Source organism: Triturus cristatus, chromosome 2_2, assembly GCF_964204655.1.
Source record: "Triturus cristatus chromosome 2_2, aTriCri1.1, whole genome shotgun sequence".
In the NCBI taxonomy this organism is placed as follows: domain Eukaryota; kingdom Metazoa; phylum Chordata; class Amphibia; order Caudata; family Salamandridae; genus Triturus; species Triturus cristatus.
Genome location: NC_140582.1, coordinates 814,749,110 through 814,776,139, shown reverse-complemented (window position 1 = coordinate 814,776,139; position 27,030 = coordinate 814,749,110). Strand labels below are relative to the sequence as shown.

The 27,030-nt window shown below is 45.7% G+C and overlaps 1 protein-coding gene across 1 annotated transcript in view; it reads left to right on the top strand.

Moving 5' to 3' along the window:
• Window positions 1–27,030, top strand: part of NIPAL1 (NIPA like domain containing 1) — a 157,282-nt gene that overhangs the window by 91,717 nt on the left and 38,535 nt on the right. Inside the window, 1 exon segment of the mRNA XM_085642144.1 lies at window positions 18,685–18,775. Coding sequence (XP_085498270.1) covers window positions 18,685–18,775 — 91 coding nt within the window.

Sequence of the window (27,030 nt, the reverse complement as noted above, 5' to 3'; positions counted from 1 at the left end):
CGAAAGTTGAACACTCGGGCGATGATGGGCCGTGGGGGCGCTCCCGGTTTTGGTCTGCCCCCCGGCACTCTGTGGGCCCTCTCGATGGAAAAATAGTTGGACAGAGTTTTAGGCCGCAGGTGTTTCATGATAAGATCTTCCACATAGAGGTCCGCCGCCAGCCCCTCTGATTTTTCCAGAACACCTAAGATGCGGACGTTGTTTCGGCGAGCCCGACCTTCGTACTCATCCAGCTGTTGTGCCATCTGTTCCTGCCTCTTCTGCGTGTCAAGCATCTGTTTTTGGAGTTCCGACGTGTCCGACTGTAAGGCGCCCGTGACCACCCTGAGCTCCTTGACTTTTTCGTCCATCTTCCGGAGATCTGCCCGAATTAGGGAGACCTCCACAGTGACTGAGTCCACTGAAGCGCGCACTCCGCTGATAGCCGCCATAACGTCGTGCAAGGTGGGCTCCGGTCCCTGTGTGGAGGCGTGTGCTCCTCTGTCTTTTTCACCTTTCGGTGGATTGTTTGCCTCCTCTGTCTTGGACCAAGCATATTTGGCCAGCTGCTTCTGGGCATTCGCCCTCGATCCTTTGCCCCCCGCTGCCATGGAGATGTGCCCGTCAAGTGTCTCACCGATAAAGGAAGGGGGGGGCACCAGAGAGACAGTGGTGGCACCGGGATCGCAGGTTGCACCCCTCGACTCACCCCTCCGTCAACCCACCCCTACTCCTGGGGCACCCCGATTGACTTGTCAGGTCAGCGGCATCCACCGCCTGGATGATGCCGAGGTTTGCATGAGTCTCCAACTCCGAGGCACCGTAGGTCTGCAAGCCTGGCCCGCACGCGTATTGCCGCCAGAAAGGAGGGGGGGGGGGCGCACCGGCTCCTAGATATGTATCCCGAGGTCTTTGTTGGCCAGTTGTCCCGTAAGCCCACTCTAGTGCTTAAGTTGTTGGATCCTGTCCGTAGCTCAATTCGGCCCTGCCGTGGTCTTCACCGGATATACCCGCAGCCCTCCGTGGCCAACCTTGTTCCTCCGAGGGGTCGGTCGCACCCAATCCCCGGTGGCCGTTGTTTCCGCCACCACTTTACACACCAGCCCCTTGGGTTGCAGTGCGTTGTGGACCCCCGACAGGGCCCCTCGATCCGCGATTGCCCCAGTGCCCTCTGTTGACTGCCAGTGGGGCTGATAGGCCCAGTTCACTTTTATCCTGTCCCTGGAGGGCGGCCGGCTCCCCACCTCGACGCTCCTCACCCCCGCCGGCGGGCTCGCTGTCCTTGACTCCGCTCCTCCCCTCTCGCATCCACCTCTGCGGCGGCGTAGGCTGCAGACCGGGGCCTCTATTTTCACTGCGCCCGTCCAGATGTAGTTTCCTCCGCGGACCACCAGCTAGCGCACCCACGATAATCGTCTTACAGTGGCAGCCGCCCGACCAGAGAGGGCCAGGAGGACAGGGGCATAGATATGGCGCCAGCCGCTGCCCAACGCAGAGTCGTCTTTCCAAATTTGCCGGGGCGTTGTTAGGGCGTCCACTGACCAGCATGGGGGCGGACACCCACCGTCCCGCCTGCTCCCGACCACAGTTTGTAACACCAGGGGCCGCCGCCGATACCTCAGGCCACGTTGCGGGGATACACTCACCGGTCTCCTCCTGTCCCCGATCCGCCGCGGCTCCGGGCCGCCAATGGCATCACGCACTGCCTCCCGGGGACCGCGGCGGTGAGCAGCAGACACAGTCCAGGTTCATCTGCCCGCCGCAGCGGGGAGTCGCATCGCCGTTACCGGCCCTCCGGCCGTTTGGGAAGTCACCAGCATCGTGCCCGCCCACAGACGAGAGGCCGCGCGGCAGCTCCCGGGGCCTCGTCCGGCCGACAATGCCAGTCGCAGAAACGGCTACTTGCTGCCTCGCCGGGACCACAGCAGGCCTCAAGAGATTGGTTGGCCCTTCCGAAGGAAGCGTAAGAGTGTTTCGCTACCGTTTGGGGACAGATGATCGGATATGTTTGTGGATATATGGCGCGGTCGGCGGAGCTGAGCAACTAGGCGGCCATCTTCACGCTCGGCTTGGCCACGCCCCGAATTGGTGCCGTTTTGATTACAGGAGTCCACAGATGAGTCCAGGTGCTGGTCAGTGGGTGCAGGAGAAGTCTTTGTGGCCCTGAGACTTCAAGCACACACACACCCTTGGAGATTCTTCTTCAAGCAGGTTCGCATCAAAGTTCCAGTCTTTGTCCTCTCCTTGGCAGAAGCAGCAACTGCAGGCTACACCAGCAAAGCACACACAGCAAAGGAGCAGTACTCCTCCCTACAGCTCTCCAGCTCTTCTCCTTGGCAGAGGTTCCTCTTCAGTCCAGAAGTGACCTAGATTCCTGGGGTTTACGGTTCAATAGTTATACCCCAGTTTCTCTTTCTTCTCTTTCTGGCAAGGGTCTTTAATCCCAGTCCAAACTAGTTCTGCCCTCTCTCGCCCAGTTTCACTATAGGAGGTGGAGACAGCATTGTGCACAGGAGACACAGCCTATTCAGGTGCTACTGAAACTCCTCCCACTACTTTAAATGCAGACCAGGTCTATTCAGCCCTACTATGAATCAGCCAACTATGAATCACCCAGGAAAGGCAGGACACACCTTAACCCCCCTGTGACTGTCTAGATTGAATGCATATCCCCAGCTTCTGTCACTCCAAAACCAGACACTGAATACACAAACAAATTGAGGCACACAGAATGGTCAAGAAAATATCCACTTTCTAAAAGTGGCATTTTCAAACACACAATTTAAAAAACATCTTTACTAAAAGATGTTATTACATTTTGAGTTCAGAGAGGCTAAACTCAATTTCTCTATCTTGTCCCAATGAAAAGTTACACATATAAGATGTTACAGTGCAGCTCCCATAATAGCCTATAGGACAGACAGTCTTTCAACCGTGAGAAATGAAATACCCAGAATTTCACTATCAGGACATGTAAAACACACCAGTGCATGTCCTACCTTTCACATACTCTGCACCCTGCCCATGGGGGTACCTTGGGCCTACCTTAGGGGTGACTTACATGTAAGAAAATGGATGGTTAGGGCCTGGCAAACTTGCCAGGTCAACATTGCAGTAAGAACTGTGTGCAGACTCTGCAGTGGCAGGTCTGAGACACCTTTGAAGGGCTACTTGTGTGGGTGGCAAAACCAGTGCTGCAGGCCCACTAGTAGCATTTGATTCACAGGCCCTGCCACACTTTGTGCACTTTACTAAGGACTTACCAGTAACTCAAATATGCCATTAGTAGGGACTTACCAGTAACTCAAATATGCCAATTACGGATAACCAATCATAATTGCAACTTACGCATATGCACTTTAGCACTGATCAGCAGTGGAAAAAGTGCCCAAAGTCCTATAGCCAACAAAAACAGGTCAGGAAAATTAGGAGGAAGAAGCAAAAGTTTGGGGATTACCCTGCAAAAAGGGACAATTCCAACAGGGCCTAGGTTACAATATGCAGGTTGGGTTTGATTTTCCTTTTGAGGCACCGTAATCGGACAAGCATCTTTGGTATCAGCATGAATTTGTTCCTTGAGCAACCTGCAACATTTCATAATAATGGAGTTGTGGGTACTGGGGGCTGTCTTTTGGGTAGTAGTCTAAAAGGAATTCTCGCACATTTGAATTGTTTACCTATTTTTGCTGTGTTCATTCCTCTTCACATTTGGGTGACCCCCAAAATGCTGACCTCAGGTTTACTCTGTTTGTGGGTTCGTTTTCACTTACCATACGATTAAGCTTTAAAAGTTTCTGAAGCATCCAGATGCTGATGTTGAGAAGGCAGATATAGTTGACTTCGGCAGTGCTTTGTAGATCTGTGAGTTTGAGCTATGTGCCATCCACATGAGAGTCGTATTGTACTCATCGAGAGGTGAGTGTGTGAATGATTGAGAAACCAGTGCAACACACCAATGGGGAAAGGGAGCCTGGTCCAATTTGCTGAACCAGCATTATGAGCTGACTTTTGTCGGTGACGGCTGGAGTGTCATCTCTCCCCGGTAGGTTGGCGGTTTCCATTTCTATGACTTGGGGGCAGTGCCGTCTTAATGCATAGGCAAGCTGAGCAGTTGCCTGGGGCCCCACGCGCATAGGAGCCCCATGCGCACCAGAATTTAAGACTAATTTATGTGTTAAACATTTTCATTCCTGTGTGTTGTTGTGTAGGCAGAGCCCAGTGCACTGCTTTTCCCGGGGGCCTATAATGTTGTGAAGACGGCCCTGCTTGGGGGGAAACATGACTCAGTCATGTCTAGCAGGAACGTAGAGGCAGATTTAAGAGCAAACCAGGATTAACGGTTATCTCTGAAGAAAAGCCATACATGAGCCAACATGCCTGAAGTGGTTACTCTTAAACTAAGCTTCTAAAATATCTCCTCCCATTGTTCCTATGTCATGTCTAATGCGCGTTAATCTTGAGGTTGCCAACATTCCACAAAGGCATAATTTCAGCAAGATCGTTTGAGGTAGTGACATCACATGCCATTTGACACCCAGATGGAATCTTCTCATCACACAATCGTCTACCTCAGTCATGGGACAGTGTATTAGTTTGTAAAACTTTAGGGTTGAACTGTGAATTATCAGAGACTCTAAAAACAACTAAACCTAGAAAACACAAAAAGTGTGTTTTTTAAAATTAACTTCAGTGTAAATCACAAAGGCTGCAAAGCACTCCACATGGGCTTCAAAGGGAAACTGCATTGGCTACCCATCAATGGAAAATATCTCAGATATCTCAGTGTGCAGAAGTGCTGTAAAGTGCAGGAGCCACTTTATAGTATTTTAATCGGTTTAAACGGCACTTACATGTCCTCCCGGGCTTTTCATCAATTAACACATCGTATTACCCCGACGAGTTGTCAAAGGGCTTTTCATCGAGTAATACGCTTTTCATGGAGCCCCTGATTGGTGGTTAATATGTTAATTAAGTTTTCAATTTCTGCTCTTGGTATGACACCATCTCTTGCATTAGTTTAGGATTGTTGAGGTCGGAGTAAATAGGTTATATTCTTGTGTTCTCGATAAATGCCCTTCATACATTAAATCTGTAGTTCTTTGTGATTGGTTGCATTAGGCTAGAATTGGAAGCTTAGATTTAAAAAAGACATGCATTAATAAGTTCAAAGGGGATGCCAAATTCAGATTCATGGATGGGTGGGCCATTTATTCAAGTTGATAGATATCTGTTATGTTCTTCTTCAAATTAGGAGTTGGGTAAGATGCCTTTCCGGTTCAAGTTGATGTGCTCTCCCTAGGGACTTCGACAGTGGTGTAGGGTTATCTATCGATAGACAGACGTAGCAGTATTTGTATTGGTTCTCGCCTTTGTGGATAAGGATGTTACTTGGTGCTCAAATTGGGAAGGACTAATTTTAGCTTTTCTTCTGAGTTTCAGATGGTTTCAGTGACTTTTATCTGTGCTGAGAGTTCCATAATGTTGGCATGCCTATGACATCTGAGCATTACTCCACTGGGCAGGCGTGTGTACTGATTGTGCTGGTGATTGTGTAAAGTAGCTCCATTCTCTTGTGTTCATTTGCAGTATTGATTTGCAGCAAAACCAAAGTCGAAAATATCTGTTGCTGATATATGCGATAGTCCCTTTGTGTTAAACAGCTCCTCTTGTCCAAGAGAGGTATTGTCTGCTTCCAAGGCGAACAGCTCCATGAACACGATCATGTATTTCAGAATGTAGACTAAAACATGAATTGGTACCGCTTATACTTTTAATTATTGCAAAGCCCAAACAAGTGTTCTGAGGCAAGCTCTATAGCTTCCCGTGTGTTGGCATGACAGTTGCCTGTATTCTTGGATCCATTGAATTTGAATATAAATGGATGGCAGCTGTGAGAGGTCAGGCTGATAGACCATAGTCAAAGATGTTCAATAGGCTACCAAGGTGAAATGTACTTTATTAGCATCTAGGCTTTACTAAATTATAACTGGCACATCTCAACTATGGACACATGAATGGTAACATGAATGACAACCCACATAAGGGACGATTGGGCTATGTAATGGTGCGCACTGCAGAGAGAGGGAGTCTCAGCCTTCTGTGAGCAGCGTGGCCTGTCCTGTGTGGCTATGTTTTAGATATGAAAAGGCAAAAAAGGCAAAATGTGATGTTTGGACTGCTTCAATTAATCTCAGCTATTTGGTAATTACTCGGGCCGCATCCTAATCAGTGGTTCTTTTGCCCACCATGCCACCTCATACAGGAACCAGCTATATGCAAATTCCTTTTGATCCTGGTCCAGTAGGAACAGTCTGGCCCTAATTGCCATTTTAGGTCCACTCTGAATGGGAACGTAAGCAACCCCAGTCCAGCTTTGGCCTACTCAGGTATCTTCAGTATAGCAGAGCGCGCACAGCACCTATGTTGTATAGGTTATATTTGTTTGCAGCTCTTGGCAGAATGCACCTGTGCACTGCTAGAATGCTATGGCTTCATGGCACCTTATCCCAGAATGCCTTTCTGGAAAGAGGATCACTGCTGGAGTGATGTTCGATACATGTTAGCCGCATCCAGCGCTACATATGGTCAAATGGTATCCAAATACATCATTATAACAGACTATCTATTAAATAGACTTGTTACCACTCTGGTGGCTGTGCTCAAGTGCACGCTTCCATTTCTTGTTTCTATTACATACATTGGATGGAGAGGAGAAAGAGAAGCCCAGTCACAGGCCTCATGAAGACTAGAACCTCCAACCTGCCCATGGTAGCGTGTGGCATGGTATACTTCCCCTCAAAATCACATTTTAGCTTGGTGTCATTTAGGTGTCCTTGAGACTCTGAGAAGTAAGGGCACCAATTAAGCCACCTTGTCGTTCGTTGCCCTGGTGGGTTTTATTATACTATTTCATGTGTTTTAATTTGTCACACTGTACAAGGTCGATTCATTGTGCTGAAAGAGTGAGCAGATTGCTTAACGGCATTTGGGTGAGGTCATTGGACATGCCCTTTAGCTGCTGGGCAGGGTTTAGGACTATGAAAACAAGCAGGTTTCAGCGGGGCCGTGTTAACAGCATTTTAGGACCCCAGGCAAAGCAGTCAAGTGGGCCCTGCCTACACAACCACTCAAAAGAATAACAATGTTAACAGAAAATTAGTGTTAAAAGTCTGGTCTGCATGTGGCCCTTATGCTCGTGGGGCCATGCGGCACTGGGTTTCAGCACTTTTATTTTACATGGCCTGATCAAGGCGAGGGGGTGAGGTAAGGGCTACCTCAGAGGTGAGGTAGGGGCTACCCCAGCGATGGTTTCCCACGTCATTACTAGCATCAGTATATATTCCCCATCTTTATTTACCAGATCATGAGCGCGGTGCTGTCCATACTCTGCCAAGGAACTTCCGACAGCACTACTGAGTCATATTAATATGCAGGGCCTATTAAACCGCTTCCCTGTCACTCGATGTTTACAGTGCCCTGGGCGGTATCAATGAAACTGCGTCACGCACAACGTTCCAGAAACGGCTTCTCGCAACGTCACCTGTGATTTCCGGCCTTCGGGTGCTCCTCCTGTCCTAACGTACAGCAATAAAGGGGGTGCACGTGCTTACCAGCAGTGTTTGAGACACACCCAGAAGCAAAGCAACAGCCAACCAGAAGACAAGCAGCTGTGAGTGAACTCTGTGGCGACTTCCCGAGGGCAAACAAGCGCGTTCAAAGTCCATTGTTCAACCGTTAATTATCGCTTTACGTGTTTTTGGAAAATTGCCATGAGCAAAGTCGGTGCTGTTCCCTGTCGAATAGTAAAGTAATACGGGCCCCTCCAGCGGCGGCCTGTCTTCAAACCGGAGTGGCTTAACTTAATACCCTATACATAAACAAGGCCGTGTGTATTTTTGCGAAGCATGTTTTTTAATCAAGATAAAAGAAAAAAATGACCACAAAGAGAAGATCAAAACATCTGCCCTTCAACATTTCACGTATACATAAATAACGAAACAATTAATTAATTAATGTTTTTCTTCACATTTTAACTAAATAAACAGACGTGCTCGCAAGCGCAGACAATACAAGATCAAAGGGGAAGGGGAGAAATGTTCAAACGTTAAATGCACAACTGAAAGGACGGAGGGAACACTCAAAACACAAAAAAGAGACTTCCTGAGGGAGTGTCCTCATCGGATATACCATATCTATTTCTAGGCCCAAAACATCTAACTAAGGATATTTTGTGTATCTGTACACCCGCTTTGTAACAAAAAAACTAAATGATTGGTGAAATGGTGTTCGTTCTTGATGGCATGCAGGAGGAAAACAGATGAAAATCTCTTAGGTGCAGCCTTTTTTTCTGTCATTGGAGGTCAAACTACCGGTGTTGCTACAGGAAGCATCGCTAATATTGTTTTTACAGATGTAATTTTAAGTCTAAACAATACCAGCGGGTGCCAACTCAGGAGGGTGCAGGGCGTTACGGGGCCACAGTATAATATTCCTAAATAGCAGCCATCGCCTTCTCAAGCGCACTCTCATCCAAACGTCCATTCCACTCTTTGAGTCGACGTGTCCCAATTTTTTGTGGGTTTTCCTCTCTGTGGCAGTAGTGGACTTTCCTCTCTCAGTGGCAGTAGTGGACTTTCCTCTCTCAGTGGCAGCAGTGGACGTTGCACTCTCCATGGCAGTAGTGGACTTTCCTCTCTCAGTGGCAGTAGTGGACGTTGCACTCTCAGTGGCAGTAGTGGACTTTCCTCTCTCAGTGGCAGTAGTGGACGTTGCACTCTCCATGGCAGTAATGAACTATGCTCTCTCAGTGGCAGTAGTGGACGTTGCACTCTCCATGGCAGTAGCGGACTTTCCTCTCTCAATGGCTGTAGTGGACGTTGCACTCTCAGTGGCAGTAGTGGACTTTACTCTCTCAGTGGCAGTAGTGGACGTTGCGCTCTCCATGGCAGTAGTGGACTTTCCACTCTCAGTGGCAGTAGTGGACCTTCCTCTCTCAGTGGCAGTAGTGGACGTTGCACTCTCAGTGGCAGTAGTGGACTTTCCACTCTAAGTAGCAGTACAGCACCAAAAATTGATTGGCTCCTCCAAGTGCTGTTTAGCTCTTGCCTTTTTTATGTCTGAGTGCTTGCTGTATGCTCAATGGGGATGAAGTTGCTGATGCTTGAGAATGGAAAAGAGGACTTTCTAAGGGAGACACCGATTGGGAGGGATGGGAGTTGGGTGGCAGTCCCAAGGATGGGGCTGGCACCGACAAATAGCTACCTTCTCGGGTCTTTTATTGAATTTATGTTTTCTGAGCATGAAAATGACTTTTTGAAAGATCCTCTTTGGACGTTGGCAGAGAGCAGCCGCGTGTTTGGCACTAGGGGACACTGTTAAAGTGGTAGGCTGCAGCATCACTAAAGAGTCAATGAGGCATTGTATTTTAAACTTCAGATGTACTTTCATGGATATCCTGTTAAGGTCTCTCTGGGGCCAAGCGACTTGTCTTTATTGTAGTAAAATGCTGGGCCACAGATCTCAGCCCTTTAAGAATCTGCAAGGCTGAGCAGAGGGTGCTGGCAGCATTAGAGAGGAGCAGTGTGGATTGATGCTTGTGGCAGATACTGGGAAGGCGTTTCTTCAGTAGCCTGAGGTGCAAAGGGCCCCATTGGAACAAAATTAGGTGGGCATACTGAGGCCACTGAAAATATGCTCTAAGAACCTTTTGCATTTGTGGTGAACATCAAGGAGTTATTGACGCACATTGGAGGATGGCGGGTAGCATGTATATAAGTGCACGTGGGTGGATAATAGTATCAACAGTGCCAGACTGGAACACAAAGTAGCCCTAGCAAATTTTGTCAGACCAGCCTCCATATTGTGCATAGTGAGTGAGCGCACCAAACGTGCCTGGCCACTACAGTGGCACTTGGGGGTCGGGAAAGTTCTCCACCCCCAAAAAAAATTTGGGGAAAAATGGTGCATTCTAAAACTCCTTTTTCATTATATACTCAATTGTATTCCTTTTTAAAGAATAGTAAATGATGACCTCACAGTGCACCAGGATACGGCAACCTTTATTGGGGCTCTTCAATGATTCCATCACTATCCACCTCCAATAGTGCCTCTCATCTCTCCATAGCCCCTCTCTCACATGTATTATTGTTTATTTTAAAGCGCCTCTCATACCACTGTAGGGTGATGGAGCACTTTGAATCACACACATACAGAGACAATGAATCCTACATGTGTAAATATGTGTTTAGAAAATGTTACATAAGAAAAAGGGGAATACAAGGTGTCGGATTCACAAGTCAACCATATTGGTAGGCATTTTCAAAGAGTCCTTGGTTTGTCGAAGCACAAACTCAGGATTCAGAACGTCATACAGTGGCTAGGCTTGACTTTACTAATAAGCATTTATTTCTACCCAAACAATCCCTTTTCAGCAAAATTAGGATAATGAAAGACTGGGGGAAAAAACATAACTTTCTCACCTAGATTACGCTTGTAATTTATGAACTGCGCAGTAACAAAATGATCTCTGTGACAAAAGAAGTAACCCACTGAGCTATGTACATAAAATATTGTTCTGTGATCTGCATAGCACACGTTCTTTGCAGCAGGAATATTAACCCTCTGTGCTACCCAGCGGCGGCTCCTCCACAACGGCGGAGGAACATCATCCCACTGGCTCAGAGTGAGCAGCTTAAAAATAAAACAATATTTTATAATGGTTGTATTTTTCAGCTGCTGGGTAAGCCTGCATGTGTAAGAAGGAGTGAGGCCGGGCCATGGTAGGAAGGGGGAACAAGTGGTGTGTGCACTTCTAAGTGTGCATTTCTGTTTGGCTGGTCGTCTTAGGCCAGCCAAACAGACATGATCAGTTAGGTTTTTCCCACCCAGCTGTATTGCACAGCCGGGTTGGAGAAACAGCACTGACTCCCTGTGCCTGAGCAAGCATTAAACCAGCCCGCTATGGCCAATCCATGCACTGCTCTCATGCTATTGGTAATAGCAATAGAGCAGCGCAGGGATTCCACAGGGAGTCTGTGATGCTGTCCCAGTGTCTGCTGGGACCAGGAAGCAGCAGAACACCGAGGCGGCCAGCAGCTTTAGGTAAGTCATTTTTTATTAAATCCCCTCCCACTTCCCCTCCCGCGCTCCCCCACCCCCACGTCTCCACCCCCACGTCTCCAACCCCCTCACCACTTTTTGATTATATCGGCCGCCACTGGATCTTATATGAGTCAAAACTGCCACTAAACAAACTCCGATGTCTCTCCAGCAGGTACATTAATCACCAGAGTTATATGGGTACTTTTATTGTTGCTTGGAAACTGTGGGCTATACAAAGAACATTGCAGTGCTGCAAAAAACTGCTGCACTGCTACAAAACCAGCCCCCACTAGCAAAAGTGACCAACTAATCTTCCAGCCTCCCGGTGAAACGCCCGTTGCCTCTTATGACCAGTCCTACCTTGAGTATCCAGACTACAGACACTGAGTCATTCACTTCTAGTCTCCCTTGGATACATGTTTGAATAATATAGATCAGAATAAAAGCAAACCCAGGATGGCATCAAGTGACTTCAATCTTGAACCCGTTTTGATGGTTTTTGATCTCCATATAAGTAACTTATTTAGGCATGTGATTCATGAGTGTCACTTAGGGATTGCCAGGGGTACAAGCTGCAATCCTTGGCTCCCCCTTCTGTACCACTGGCACTGCCTTTGCTACCACTGGTCGCATCGCTGACAAAGGTAGCAGGAGGACAAGGAATGAAAACACACTTTAAAACTCTGGTTAATTTTCGTAGGTTGCCCTCCACTCATACCCCTATGGCCCTGATTACTGGACTGGCGGTCCACAGACCAGCTGACTCGCGGTGGAACGGTGGTGGCAGTCTCCCGACTGCCCTAGTAGGAGTCGGGCAGTCAGACAAACACAGCCCCGCCACAGCCACCAGGGTACCGCTGGTTCCTGGGGGGTTGCAGCGGTGAAGAGGCATCAGTATGCTTGGTGGGACCGCTGAGGTCCTACCAAGCATGTTAGGAGTTTACTCTATTGCCACTGAGGAAGAGTGTAATGGGCACTGGGGGTCATTTCGATATGTAAGATATAAGGACTGCTTGCTTTAGCAGCGCTCCATCCCTCCTGATGTGTGAAGAAATCAATAATGAATATCCAAATATGAGGCTCACAAGATGCTTATTATGCATGGTGGTCTGACAGCACAGACCATGTGAATTAATGCAAAAACGAAAACTGAGAAACTACTTTAGAGGAAACCAAACCATGAAAAATCAATTTTAAGGAAATACAAATACATCGGAAATTATATGAAATATTTTAAAGGAAAGATCATTTTAAGGAAAAATCCAAAATTACATTAGACTTGGGGTGAGTTTAGGACTAGTGAGGAGTTTTTGGGTTCAGGGATGGGTAATGCTTAAGGGTAATGTGGGTTTTTTAGGTGCCAGGAATGGGTGGAGTTCAGACACAGAAAAAGATTTTTAGGTTACAGAGATGGGTGGAGTTTAGGTGAGGTGAGGGGTTTTTAGGGTTCACAGATGAGTGGAGGTTAGGAGTGCAAGATGTTTTTTTATTCAGGGATGGTAGATGTTAGGGGTGATAACATGTTTTAGGGGTCAGAAGAGGGTAGGGTTTAGGGTGTGATGGGTTTTAAGGATTCAGGGATGGGTGAAGTTTAGATACAGAAAGGGGTTTTTAGGTTTAGGGATGGCTAGAGTTTAGGGGTGGTGAGGGAGTTTTATGGATCATGGGTGGGTGGTGTTTAAGGACAGTGAATTTTTTTAAAGGAGTCAGGGATGGTGAGATATATTTAAGAGGCAGGGATGTGTGGGGTTTAGCTAGAAAAAGAGTTTTTAGGGTTAAGGTGGAGTTTTGGGGTAGTGAGCAGTTTTACAGTTCAAAGATGGGTGGAGTGTAGAGTTAAAAGGGCTTTTTGGGGTTCAGAATTCGGAGCAGCTTAGGTGTGGTGAGGAGTTTTTGGTTCACTGACACAACATCGACCTCAAATAAACGATGTAAAAAATATCGATGAAAATTCTAGAATAAAAAATATCGACTCCCTATACTTAAACAGGTAAGTACAAAAATATCGAGAATAAAAATATCGATGTAATAAATATTGTTGTACAAAATATCGATATATATAATAAAATAATAAATATTAAATAATAAAATTATTTTTAATAAATATATTAGATTTAATATGCATTTGAACAAATATGACAAATAAACTTAATTAAAAAAGTTAAACACACATACATAATATATATATGTATATATATATTTACTCTAAAACAATTAATAAACTATTAATTTTAAAATAATATACTATATATGTGTGTGTGTATATATATATATAAATATATATATATTTATATATATATTTATATCCACAAACACAATCATAATCTCCAAGCACAAGGAGCCCCCGACCCTTCAGGGTGGCCTCATGAAACAGTGAGCATGGAGCAGCTCACCAGTAGTCATCACGACAAGGCAAAACAAATGAGGCCCATTTCTGAGAGCAAGTCATTTATTACGTCGGTAGCAGCACATATTTCCCTTTCCTTACGCATTTCGGCAGACGCCTTGTCACATGACCAATTCGTAAAAAATACAGGTTCCACAATGCATTGTACTGAGTTTAAAATGTTCCACATAGAATCTCAGTAGATCTGTCATTTAGCATGTGCAAAAATGATTCTTTCAAAGTACCTGCATTTTTTCAGTGGCAGTATTACTCATTCAGCCATATGTTTTTTGTTAAGGGGTAAAATTTGCTATTCCAACTCCAATGAGTGCAACAGTAGGGAAAGTGTTGGATAGCGGAAGGGTCAAAATTACTATTACCACTCCAGTGAGTGCAACAGTAGAGAAAGTGTTGGATAGCAGAGGGATAACATTTACTATCCCAACTCCAGTGAGTGCAACAGTAGAGAAAGTGTTGGATAGCGGAGGGATAACATTTACTATTCCCATTCCAGTGAGTGCAACATTAGGGAAAATGTTGGATCGCGGAGGGGTAAAAATTATATTCCCACTCCAATGAGTGCAACAGTAGGGAAAGTGTTGGATAGCGGAGGAGTCAAAATTACTGTTCCCACTCCAGTGAGTGCAACAGTAGAGAAAGTGTTGGATAGCGGAGGGATAACATTTACAATTCCCACTCCAGTGAGTGCAATAGTAGGGAAAGTGTTAGATAGCAGAGGGATACAATTTACTATTCCCACTCCAGTCAGTGCAACAGTAGGTAAAGTGTTGAATAGAAGAAGGATAAAATATACTATTCCCATTCCAGTCAGTTCAAAATGAAAAACAAACAAAATATTTAGAAAATCAAAAAAATATTTAAAAAAAAATAATAATAAATAAAAAAAGAAATATGTAAAACATTAAAATACAAATATATTTAATATTAAAAATAAAACCATATTATATTGTTAATTACATATAACAAATACCTACAAATATTATATAAAATAAAAAAAATAAACTTCAAACAAATAAATATTTTTAACTAGACAATATTTACAAACAAAAACATTAATTATTACATGCATTTATTTATTTTATTTCCTTACCTATAACACCACACAAATCACAACACACATCTTAATTTATAAAAAAAAATTACTTCCAGAATCAATATAATTCATTACCAATTAAAGAAATGTTAATAATTATAAAAACTTCATAAACATTAATTATCTTTCGACACTTTAACCCTATAAACCCCACAACCCACAGCTAAAAATAAACTGTGAAAAATAGTTACACAATTAAAACTTATTTTGAAATAAAGAACTATTACTTTAAAAACAACTAAAGTACGTAATATTTATTTACTACCCACCCTTTACCCCTTTAAACGTAAAAACCACACACACAAAATAAACAATTACCCTAATTAAATATCAATTAATTATTAATAATTAACTAATTATCAATTAATTAAACACAAATTACTTCCCACCCTTTACCACTATAAACCCCACAACAAACAGCTAAAATTAATTACCCAATTTCCATATTTAGTTTACAATCAGTTAATTAATATTAATTAACATCTAATTATTAATTAATTAAACATAACTTATTTTCCATCCTTTACCCCTATAAGTCCCACAACCCGTACTTAAAATTAATTGCACAATTCCTATAATTCATTTTCAATAAATTAATAAATATCAATCAACAAATTATTAATTAATACACATAAATTACTTCTCACCCTTTACCCATATAAACCCCAAATTGTGCACCTAAAATGAATCCCACAATTACCATAATTAATTATCAATTAATTAATATTATTTACCAACCAATTATTAATTAATAAATTACTTCACACAATTAACACTATAAATTCTCAATTAAATACATATGAATACATTTTAAAAAATCATTAATTTAATATATAATTAAATTACTTCCCTCCCTATTCCCCTATAAACCCACAACCCACTACGGAACTAAAAAACGCAAAAGTCAATTAAAATAAAATTAATAACTACTAAATATTGAACACATATATTAAAAAACTGTAAACAATTCTTATACAGAAAAAATACATCACATACATTTAAAATATATACTAAAATACATAACACTAATTAACCAATCGATATTTTAAACAACTTAGGTGCCGATTCCGATCCGTTAAAAATATTCCCTGTACGAATCGTATCCGGATTTTTTTACGTACGAATCGTACAAGTCCCGTACAAACTGGCAAGTACGATTCGTATGTTAAAAAATCCATACGAATCGCATTGGGAAAATTCCCCGACACGTCCTCGGGTCGGAAAAAGTGTCCGACATGTCCCCGGACATTTTTACATACGAATCGGGAAAGTGAAGTCCGAGCGCGCAAGTACGATCCGTCCCGTCCGTCCGAATGCACAACGTATGGAAAAAACACCGTACGGAGCGAACTCCCATAGCAACCATGGAGACGTCCAAACATGTGCCCGCATACGCACCGAACACCCCCCCAGCCCACCCCCCCAAGTACGCACTGTACACCCAGTCCCCCCATGTACGCGCCGTACCCCCACCCCACCCCTGTAGGCACGGAGCGTACTCCCACCCCCCGTATGTACGGTGCGTAACCCCAGCCCCCGTATGTATGGTGCGTACCCCTCGTATGTACGGAGCGTACCCCCACCCCCGTATGTACGGTGCATACCCCTCGTATGTACGGTGTGTACCCCCACCCCCGTATGTACAGTGCGTACCCCTTGTATGTACGGTGCGTACCCCCACCCCACACCGTAGGTACGGAGCGTACCCCCACCCCCGTATGTACGGTGCGTACCCCCAGCGCTATGCACCGTACATACGGGGGCTGGGGGTACGCACCGTACATACGGGGGGTACGCACCGTACATACGGGGGTGGGGGTACAGCGCGGACATGGGGGGGTGCTGGGGTATGGCGCGGACATGGGGGGGCTGGGGGTTCGGTGCGGACCTGTAGGGATGGGGGTACGGTGCGTACCGGGCCCCCTTTTCGCCGTGCATCGTGGCGTACTTAGCTTTTCCGGCACTTTTTGGGTCCCGTAAAAATATTGCCGTGCGAAGTGCTGTGGGTATGAATCGTACTTGCTGGTCCGTAAAACGCTGCCTGACTCCGTGCGAATGTCGCGTACGCGGTGTCCCGGATCGGAATTGCGGGTATATTTTAGCCGGTCAGTGTTTTTTACGATTCGTACGGAAATGGTGTTTCCGTACGAATCGTACTTGCATGTTTGTAAGGTATTTTTCCCAGGGACGAGTCGGACGGAGAGAACGCTCCGTCCGACGATTCGTACCCGGTTTTTCCAGGATCGGAATCGGCCCCTATATTGTTGCAAACGATATTAATTACTTCTATATTTTTAAAATCAATATTTCTTACCTTAAATCGATATTCCCGGCCACGATATTCTTGCTGTCGAAATTTCTCACTCACAATATTTAGGACTCAATATTTCTGTAGGTCGACATTTAAAACTCAAATTTTGTCTGCACACCGGAGTTTTTAGGGGGCAGGGATTGATGGTAATTAGGGGTTTTAAGGGGTCAGGGATTGATTAAATTTAGGGATAGTGAGGGGGTCAGCTAAGCAGAAGCATCCAAAGTAATTGACTATATAAAATATATAAATCTGAAATAATGTCCCCTGAAGTAAAGCACTGAAATAAATACCTCAGATTCCATTGTATTTACACAGTAAAAAATCAGCATGCGAAAGCCAATTTCGAACAAGACATTCGGTGAATTGGTTTCTATAAAATAGTAAATGTCATTCATTCAGAATATTTCCATTAAACAGTTTAGATAAAATGATTTCTCAGTAACACTATTCCATTAAATCGTTTTTCTATGAAATCACATACAGACAACAGCATCACAGGTGGCCTTACCTCCTCATCCCCCCACAATACTCATGTCCCCTTTGTGAATAGAGAACCTATGTGTTTTAGTACCCTAAACATTAAACTGTGTATGTTGCACATCAAAGATGTGTTCTCCCAGCTTCAGGAGTTGGGTACAATCATAAGGGGTCATTACGATGGCGGACGGTCTTGACTCCGTCCGCCATCGATGTGGGTTACTGGGACCGCCCGCCTGGATTATGGTGGTCCCACACACAAGATTACGGTGCGACCGCCACTGTGGCGGTCGCATCATGTATCTCTGACATTGGGGCCTGTGCTGCTGCTGCAGCACTCGCCGCTATGTCAGAAATACAGCTTTTGCATTTCCCTGCACTACGTGGCAGGCACCACACGGTGCCTGCCACCTGGTGTAGGGAAATGTAGGGGAGTACCATAGATACCCCTGTGCATACCCACCTCCCCCAACACAAGGGGGGCTGCTACGGGCCCCCAAATGCAATCCCCGCCAGCCTCTGAATGGCGGTTTCACCACCATCCACCAGCTGGTGGGGAGACAGCATCGTAATATGGGGGACGGTGCCTGCTAGGCACCGCCACCATATTGTGGATGTGGGGTGGGTCAGCCAGGTAATTGTAACGATTGCCTGTGGCGGACCTGTGGCAGACGGACTTTGCGTCTGCCAGCACACCGCCCGCCATTGTAATTTGGCGGGCAGAGAAGTGCTTTACGATGGTGGTGAAACCTGCCACCGGCAGGCTGCGGGTGGTGGTTTGACCGCCATCGTAATGACCCCCATAGTTTTTCTGTGGTGCCTGATAAACATTGTCTGTAGAAAACATGACACGGAACAAACTACTCATACTTAATAGGGTAGCAGGGTTCTTATCAAAGATTTCTCATGACTCACAATATGTTTCAATGTACGGAAATAAGGGGCAGTAAGTGATGATTTTTAGATCTGGGATGAGGCAGCAATTCCTTGCTTTTTGATACACCCAGAAATGGTCTTTGGGCCCAGCTCCTCCAGCCATTGGCTTTTTTGGTCCAGCTGTGTCACACCTGTATGTGTTTGTCAGACGTAGAACATAAAAAAGAAATAACAAAATTAGAGTAAGGAGATGGTTTTCAATGTTTGTAGAGTTAGAACAGAGTCAATATTACTTTTGTACTTAAATATTCTTCTCAAACCTTTTTTTATCTCAGAAAAGATTGTAATGCATCTAATCATAATATGAAATAATATCATCCTCAGATTTTAAATCCACTAATACAACTATGTACATGTGCATATTTTTTGTATTTATAGTGGGAGTTGGAGAGGCGGCCAACTTTGCAGCCTATGCCTTCGCACCTGCGACCCTGGTCACTCCTTTAGGTGCCCTCAGTGTTCTTATCTGGTAAGTGAGAGTCTTCAGAGTCTACTTTCAGAATGTATTTTCAAGCATTGCTTGCCAGCACCTTAATTTTTGCTCATCAGATTGTTATTTTCGTTTTGAAAGTACTCACAATCTTCAAGGTTATTGGGAAATGGAGGACTGCAGTGGTGCCGACATGGTATCAAATTGGAGTTTGCTTGAAGATACACAAAACGCTGGCAAGTGTTTGATGCATAGCCAATGAACCAGATTGTTATTTTGTTCTTCTTATGACTATATAGTGTTAAAGATGCAGAGCTATGATGACCCAAACCCTTTACCCACACTGCAGTGAAGAACGCATCCATGTGATTTCCTCTCTCAGCACAGATGCTGGGCCCGATTTACAAAGGTACACTCAGACAAAAGTCCAACTTTACGACTTTCAGTATTCACAAAGGGCAGTAAAGTTAGACTTTTGTCACAGTTAAACTTACGTTTTAATCTTAAGTTTAAATGAGACCAAAAGGACTGGTCTCAATTAAACTTAAGACCAAAACTTAAGTTTAACTGAGTCAACAGTCTAACTTTACCACTTGTACATGCCCTTTGTGAATACTGAAATTTGTTAAGCTAGACTTTCATCTCAGTTTACCTTTGTGAATCGGGCCCGATATGTTTAAATTTTGGATTTATAAAACTCACCCTACTGCCTGTATCCTTTGTGGAAGTATTCTAATAGAAACAAGGCTATATTATTTCAGTAAAGAAATTATCAATGTGAATCTGTCAGTGGCTGGTTCAGGTAAGAAAATATTCTATATTTTTTTTTTATGTATTGCCATCTTCGGTCAAACTTCTATTATAAATTTGGAGTTGGATCCCGGGTTAGCCCACCTTTAGGCCCCAATTCACTAAGAGGGTATACATTTTCGAACGTGTATACATACTCCTAGGCATTTTGGGGGTTTATGGCCCGATGCACAGAAGTTCCAGGCATAAGTGCATGTTCCCTAGCAGCTTCTTAGCTTCCCAGTCGTACTTTTAGTTCTACTGTGTGCTTAGTTTTTGTAATCAAGTAATTAGAGTCAAAACAGCACGGCCTTTTCATTACAGTTTTCTTATTCCCATAAGTGTAAAACTCGCATGCCAGAAACCCCACAATAGGAATGATCATTTTCCTTTTGTTCTTTTCATATAAAATAATTTTTCATTCAAAGTCCCGCACGAGCCTTCTGGAAACGGGGAAATAAAGTGATGGACAATTCAATGGTTAGTTTAAATATGCAGAAAAATGGGAGATCTGGGGTTCAGGGAGAGGTACGATTTACAAAAAAGCACAGAGTTTGGTAAAGTGAGGCAGTCTGGATTGAACTCGGCTCACTTTAGCGCCTGAGTCACATGTCCTTAATCAACTGGACACATTTACCTGCAAACGAAGGATGCTAAGGGTCTCATAGGGTCTATTCTGGAAGTCAAAGAACAATTACCATCTCCCGTAGGAGACTCGAGCATGGTTTTCGGCATCAAATACAAATTTACGTTTTTTAACTTTCCCTTTTGGTCTTCTGCTTAGTTGTAAACAATAAAAACAGAGTCAAGACCTTTACTGTGCAATCCTCACAAGTAGTTTTATTCATGCTGTTAGATGTGTGTGCTTCCTGCCGAGTAAGTGGGGAAGTGGCTTAATTCCGTGCTTGAAGGGTGCCGTGCTCTCAGTTTTGGACAGGAGTGTTGAGCTATTTTCTTTGTGTGGACTGTCTGCCGCATTGACTATTTTAAAGATTTGTGCCACTCTGTTTAAAGATACTTGTTTTCTTGGCACTGTGGCCTGCATTCCTCAGGAAAGGCAACTCTGAGAGTGGAGTAGATGGCTGTATTGACTCAGAGGCCTATCGAGTCTCAGGAGTGTGAGGGGTCCATTGCACTTAAACTGGGGCTGTACTTTACTACTCAGTAGTAAAGCAGGAGAAGTGTTGCTGTAGGCCCATTGTCCTCTTGCTGCACCAATGGTTGAAGTGTGAGATCTGGTGATGCCTAGAGAGAGGTGTCTCGAAGCTTTCATTGTAGGGTCTTCTAGGAGCTTGTGGGAGTCGGCTGCCATAGGTGTTTTTTTTATTGATAATGATGATTGTGATGATGGGTTTGGAAATGTTCTAGTGAAGTGTGTGTTGCCGTACCTGATAAACAGTTCAGGTGAACGATGATGGGCTGAGAGGGTGCACAGCAAACGCAAAGTCACTTGAAGGAAGTGGTAGAGGGCACAATGAGAGTAATGAGCTGTAGGGAGGCGTTTAGAAGAGCTTTGGATTGCTGCATATCTGAACGTTCTGGCGTGGGTTATGAAGGTGTCAGATACATTAATCTAGATCCGGAGATGAGATGGCAGTGAGACACATTTCTGTGATAAGGAGGATCTGATGGTTGTTGTGTGTAAGGAGGCCTGCTATGTTTCTATGTGTGTCTGTGTTGTATATATATATATATATATATATATATATATATATATATATTACCTACTGGCTGTCGACAGTAGGTAGTTATAGTTAGGACCTAGTTTCCCTAGGAAAAGCGTTTTTTGTTTTCTCAATATCTTTGGTGCCGGGTGACGAATCTTCTCTAAATTTTCAAAATAAGTGGCCCGCTCCGGTCAGCTCCTGTTTTGAAAGTTTTGGGGTGATTCGAAAAGCGGGGGCTGAGAAAAAAGGGGGTCCCAAAACATGTTTTCCCCACGTAATTTTCCATAAACAACTTTAGACACAGCTGCAGCCTGAACTGCTGAATGGAATTACACTAAATTTGGCAAAAGGTAGGTCTTGTTTCAGAAAGAACCCTTTTTGTTAAATGGTGTAAATACGTTCAGTAGTTCCTGAGAGATTTTAAAAAGAAAAAGTTTCGATATCTAGGGACGCGGTGGAGTCGCGACCCCTCCCGAGCACGAGCTTCACCGTGATTGGCTGCCAACACTCCAAACCAGGAAGTGTTGGCAGCCATCTTGTGACTCCGTAGAACTGAGTCACAAGAAAACAGTAAAACAAAGGTGAAAAAAAAGAAAAGGGGGCCGGATAGAAACACCTTGACCCCCTAGGCCTGCTCAGGGGGTCCCACAAGGACCCCCGGGGCCCAAAAAAGCATTTGGGGTCGTGAATCCCACTGAAATGTTTTTAAAAAATGAAGCGCGGGCTCCCGCGCTTCATTTAATTGAGACCCCCGGGTGGGCCAGGTCCTGGGACATTGCTTAAAAATATTAGCGGAGGCCCGCAGGGGCCCCGCAAGCCACGGGGACCGCCACCTCCCCAGGGCTATCTTTGTAATATGCGGGAGGGCACGCGGCCCTCCAGCAGCCCCGGGGACCGCCACCCCCCTGGGCTTGTTTAATTTGTGGGGGTGCCTCCAAGGCCCCTCCAAGCCCCAGAGACAGTGGACCGTGGGGGCATTGGTGCTCCCCCCACCGTCCCCAACGGATAGGGCTGGCCCCGGGGGATGGGGTCCCCGGGGCTAGAAGTGACACAAGAGGGGGGCCACGCGGTCCCCCTCCCCCCCATTTTTAAAAACAAATAATAAAAATTAAAGGCCGGCCCCGGGGGATGGGGTCCCCTTTGCCAATAGAGGCCTCAGGAGGGGGTCTACGCAGCCCCCCTCCTTAAAAAACATAAATATTAGTGGCCATGCCCTGGGGGATGGGGTCCCTGGGGCCGGAATTGGCCACGGGAGGGGGGGCCCACGCGGCCCCGTTCTCGTTCAGATTTTTTTTTATTTTTTAAAAGGGTCAGGCCCTGGGGGATGGGGTCCCCAGGTCCCAAAAAAAGGAAAAAGAAGGGGGGCCACACAGCCCCCCTTCTAAAAAAAATGTTTGTAAAAAAAAGTCCGGCATCGTGCCAGAGGCCCTGCCCCCTCCCAGCAACACTATGCAAACGCGCCCTGTGGCACGTTTTAAGTTGGGGAATTAATTCCCCTTCAATACTGGGGGTACCTGGGAGCCAACTAGCTCACCAGGTACCTCCAGTATGCGCCACAGGACTGCCTTGCAGAGAGGTAATCCAAGGCCACGCCCCTTTTTACACCCCTTTGCAACAAAGCTCTGTGGCGCTTAGTGGAGGTACCTGGTGGGCTAGTTGGACCCCAGGGACCCTCAGGACTCAAGGGGATTTAATCCCCCAATTTACAACGCACCAGGGGGCGCGTTTGCACAGTGGTGCAGGGTGGGGGCATGGCCTGATTTGACAAGTGTGCAAAGGCACCCTGTGGCGCGTTTTAAGTTGGAGGATTAAGTCCCCCTCAATCCTAAGGGTCCTTTGGTGCCAACTAGCTCATCAGGTACCTCCAGTACTCGCCAGGGAGCTGCGTTGCAGAGTGGTAGTCCAAGGCCATGCCCCCTTTTTATACCACTCTGCAACGCAGCTCTGTGGCGCTTACTGGAGGTAGCTGGTGGGCTAGTTAGTCCTCAGGGACTCTCAGGATTCAAGGCGACTTAATCACCCAACTTAAAACGTGCCACAGGGCGCGTTTGTACACTTGTCACATCAGGCCCCGCCCCCTCCCTGCACCACAGTGCAAACGTGCCCTGTAGCGCATTCTAAGTTGGGGGATTAATTCCCCTTCAATCCTGAGGGTCCCTGGGGGCCAACTAGTCCACCAGGTACCTCTTGTAAATGCCACAGGGCTGTGTTGCAGAGAGGTGCTCCGAGGCCACGCCCCTTTTTATACCACCCTGCAAACGCGGCTTCTGGTGCACTGCTGATGGGGCGATGAGGTCCTCATGTGTCCTGAGGACCTCAAGACACAAGTGGACTTCATCCTCTGAGCAGCAGTGCGCCAGAAGCCGTGTTTGCAGCGTGGTGTAAAAAGGGGTGTGGCCTCAGAACACCTCTCTGAAACACAGGTCTGAGGCGCTTACTGGATGTACCTGGTGGGCTACTTCATACAGAGATGGCCAAGAAAATCCGGGCTAAGCCTAGAGTGTCCCTGTCATCTCTGTGTGAGGGGAAGTGTTTGTGTTTGTGTGTGTGTGTATATATATATATATATATATATATATATATATATATATATATATATATATATAAATATATTCCCTTAAAAAACCATAGGTTTCACACATGTTATAGTTAGCTGTACATTTCACTCGTAAAAAATCAATGAAATTCCACATTATAGTTAGATCAGGTAACTATAACTTGTGCGCCCACAATAAACTGCTGATGATGTCACATATTACATCACTCATGACATGGTCAGTGACATCACTCATCACATCAATGATGACATCTGAAATGACACATTGTGGATTGCGGTCGCGCAAGTTATAGTTACCTGATCTAACTATAACGTGGAATTTCATTGGTTTTTTACGAGTGAAATGTACAGCTAACTATAACATGTGTGAAACCTATGGTTTTTTAAGTGAATTTGCAAGGTTTTTTAAATGCTAATTCCTAACTATAACGTGTGTGAAACCTATGGTTTTTTCAGTGAATTTGTACGGTTTTTTAAATGCTAAGTTATGTATTTATTTTTTATTTTTTTTTCTGGTTTTTCACCGTGCGCTGTGGGCACTCGGTGTGCTTCGCGCACCGAGCGCCCACGTTGCGCAGTTCATACCGTGCGCGCCTCGCCTTTTTTTACACAGTAACAATTTTTTTTTCTCCCTTGCGGGTCCTTCAATTTATTTAATAAATGTAATTGTTATTTCGGTTTTTTTTTTGTATTTTTTTTTGCCGTGCGCGTACGGTAAGCTTACCGTACGCGCACTCCGCGATTTTTTAAAAAAATTATTAAATGTATTTTTCGTACTTTTTGGTCCTTCGTGGACCCCCTGACAAACGCTAGGGGGTCTGCAACTCTCTTCGTTGCCCCCTTTTCACGTTATCCACCTTTGTTTTTCAGTGCGAGAGACAGAAAATGGCGGTCGACACTTTCTGATTTCGACCGATTCGAATGTTTACAGTCATGTAACCACCAATCAGAATTGAGCTCGCGCACGGCACCGTACGCGTACGGTAAGCTTACCGTAAGCGCACGGAGCGCGCTTACAGATATATATATTGATTTAAATGCTATTTTCTCAGGACCTACTGAACAGATTTACACCAGACCTGCAAAAGGCACATCTCTGACCTGAGGACTACCTCTCTGCCAAATTTCAAGTAATTCTGTTCAGCCGTTCGGGCTGTAGCTCGGACTAAAGGTCCTATGGGAAAATGCATGGGGAAAACGCGTTTTGGGACCCCTCTTTTTTCTCAGCCCCCGCTTGACGAATCCCCCCGAGACTTTCAGGGTAGGAGTGGAGCGGAGCGCCCCACCTATTTTGAAAATTTTGCGAGGATTCGTCAACCGGTGCCAAAGTTATTCCAAATAGAATGTTGCGGATTTCCTATGGAAACACGGTCCTAACTATAACTATCTACTGGCGACCGCCAGTAGATAATATATATATATATTAGTTATAGTTAGGACCTATTATCCATAGGAAATCCGCAACATTCTATTTGGAATAACTTTGGCGCCGGTTGACGAATCTTCGCCAAATTTTCGAAACTCGTGGCCCGTTCCGGTCCGCTCCTATCCTGAAAGTCTCGGGGTGATTCATCAAGCGGGGGCTGAGAAAAAAGGGGGGTCCCAAAACGTGTTTTCCCCATGCAATTTTCCATAGGGACCATTAGTCGCAGCTACTGCCCGAACTGCTGAACGGAATTACACCAAATTTGGCAAAGCGGTAGCCCTTGGTTCACACTCGTGCCTTTTGGTTAAATGGTGTAAATCCGTTCAGTAGTTCCTGAGAAACTCAAAAGTAAAAACATAGATATATCTAGGGCCGCGGATCCTCCCGAGCACGAGCTTTATGCTAATTGTCTGTCAACACTTCAAACCAGGAAGTGTTGGCAGCCATCTTGTGCCTCGGTAACCGAGGCACCAGAAAGCAGTGAAAAAAACGCAAAAAACGCATAAAGGGGGCAGGGTAGAAACACCCTGACCCCCAAGGCCTGCTCAGGGTGTCCCACAAGGACCCCCAAGGCCCCCCCCCCCATTTTATTTTTTTAAATCGCGGGATGCACTTAGGATCCGAGCATCCTGCAGTGAAGAACAAAAAGAAACGTGGGCTTCCGCGCTTTGTTTTTAATTAGCCCCCGGGGGCAATATGCATATTAGAATGGGGGGCCCAGAGGGGCCCCCCAGCCCCGGGGACCGCCACCCCCGGGGCTTTAATATACATAGGTGGGGGGGCTCAAAGCCCCCCCAAGCCCCGGGGCTTTTAAAAAAAATAATAAACCTGTGGGGGGGGGGGGGGGCTTGAGCCCCCCCACATGCCCCAGGGACCGCCACCTACCCGGGGCACTAAATATTTAACATAGGGGGTCCGTTACGGACCCCCAAGCCCCGGGGACCACCAGGTATCTCCAGCATGCGCCGGGAGCTGACAGGTGTTCAGAGACCACGCCCCTTTTTACACCTCTCTGCAACACAGCTGTGGCGCTTACTGGAGGTACCTAGTGGGCTAGTTTGACCCTAGGGACCCTTAGGATTCAAGGGGACTTAATTTCCCAACTTAGAACGGACACAGGGAGCATTTACACAGTGGTGAAGGGAGGGAACGGGGTCTGAGGTGAAGTGTGCAAACACGCCCTGTGGCGGGTTTTAAGATGGGGAAATAATTCCTCTTCAATCCTGAGGGACCCTTGGGGCCAACTAGTCCACCAGGTGCTTCCAGTAAGCGCCATTGCGCTGTATTTCAGAGAGGTGGCCCAGGCCGTGCCCCTTTTTAAACCTCTCTGCAATGCAGCTCTGTGGAGCTTACTGGAGGTACCTAGTGGGCTACTTGGACCCTAGGGACACTTAGGATTCAAGGGGAATTAATCTCCCAAATTAAAACAGACACAGGGCGTGTTTACACAGTGGTGAAGGGGGGGATGGGGCCTGAGGTGACGTGTGCAAACATGCCCTGTGGCGTGTTTTAAGATGGGGAAATAATTTGCTGTCAATCCTGAGGGCCCCTGGGGACCAACTAGTCCACCCGGTGCTTCCAGTAAGCGCCACTGCGCTGCGTTGCAGAGAGGTGGTCCAGGCCGTGCCACTTTTTACACCTCTCTGCAACGCAGCTCTGTGGCGCTAACTGGAGATACCTGGTGAGCTAGTTGGACCCAAGGGACACTCAGGATTCAAGGGGACTTTATCCCCCAAATTAAAACGGCCACAGGGCGTGTTTGCACACGTCAGCTCAGCTCCCCCTCCCTTCACCAGTGTGCAAACGCGCCCTGTGGCGCGTTTTAAGAGGTAGTTTTAATCCCCCTGCCCTATTA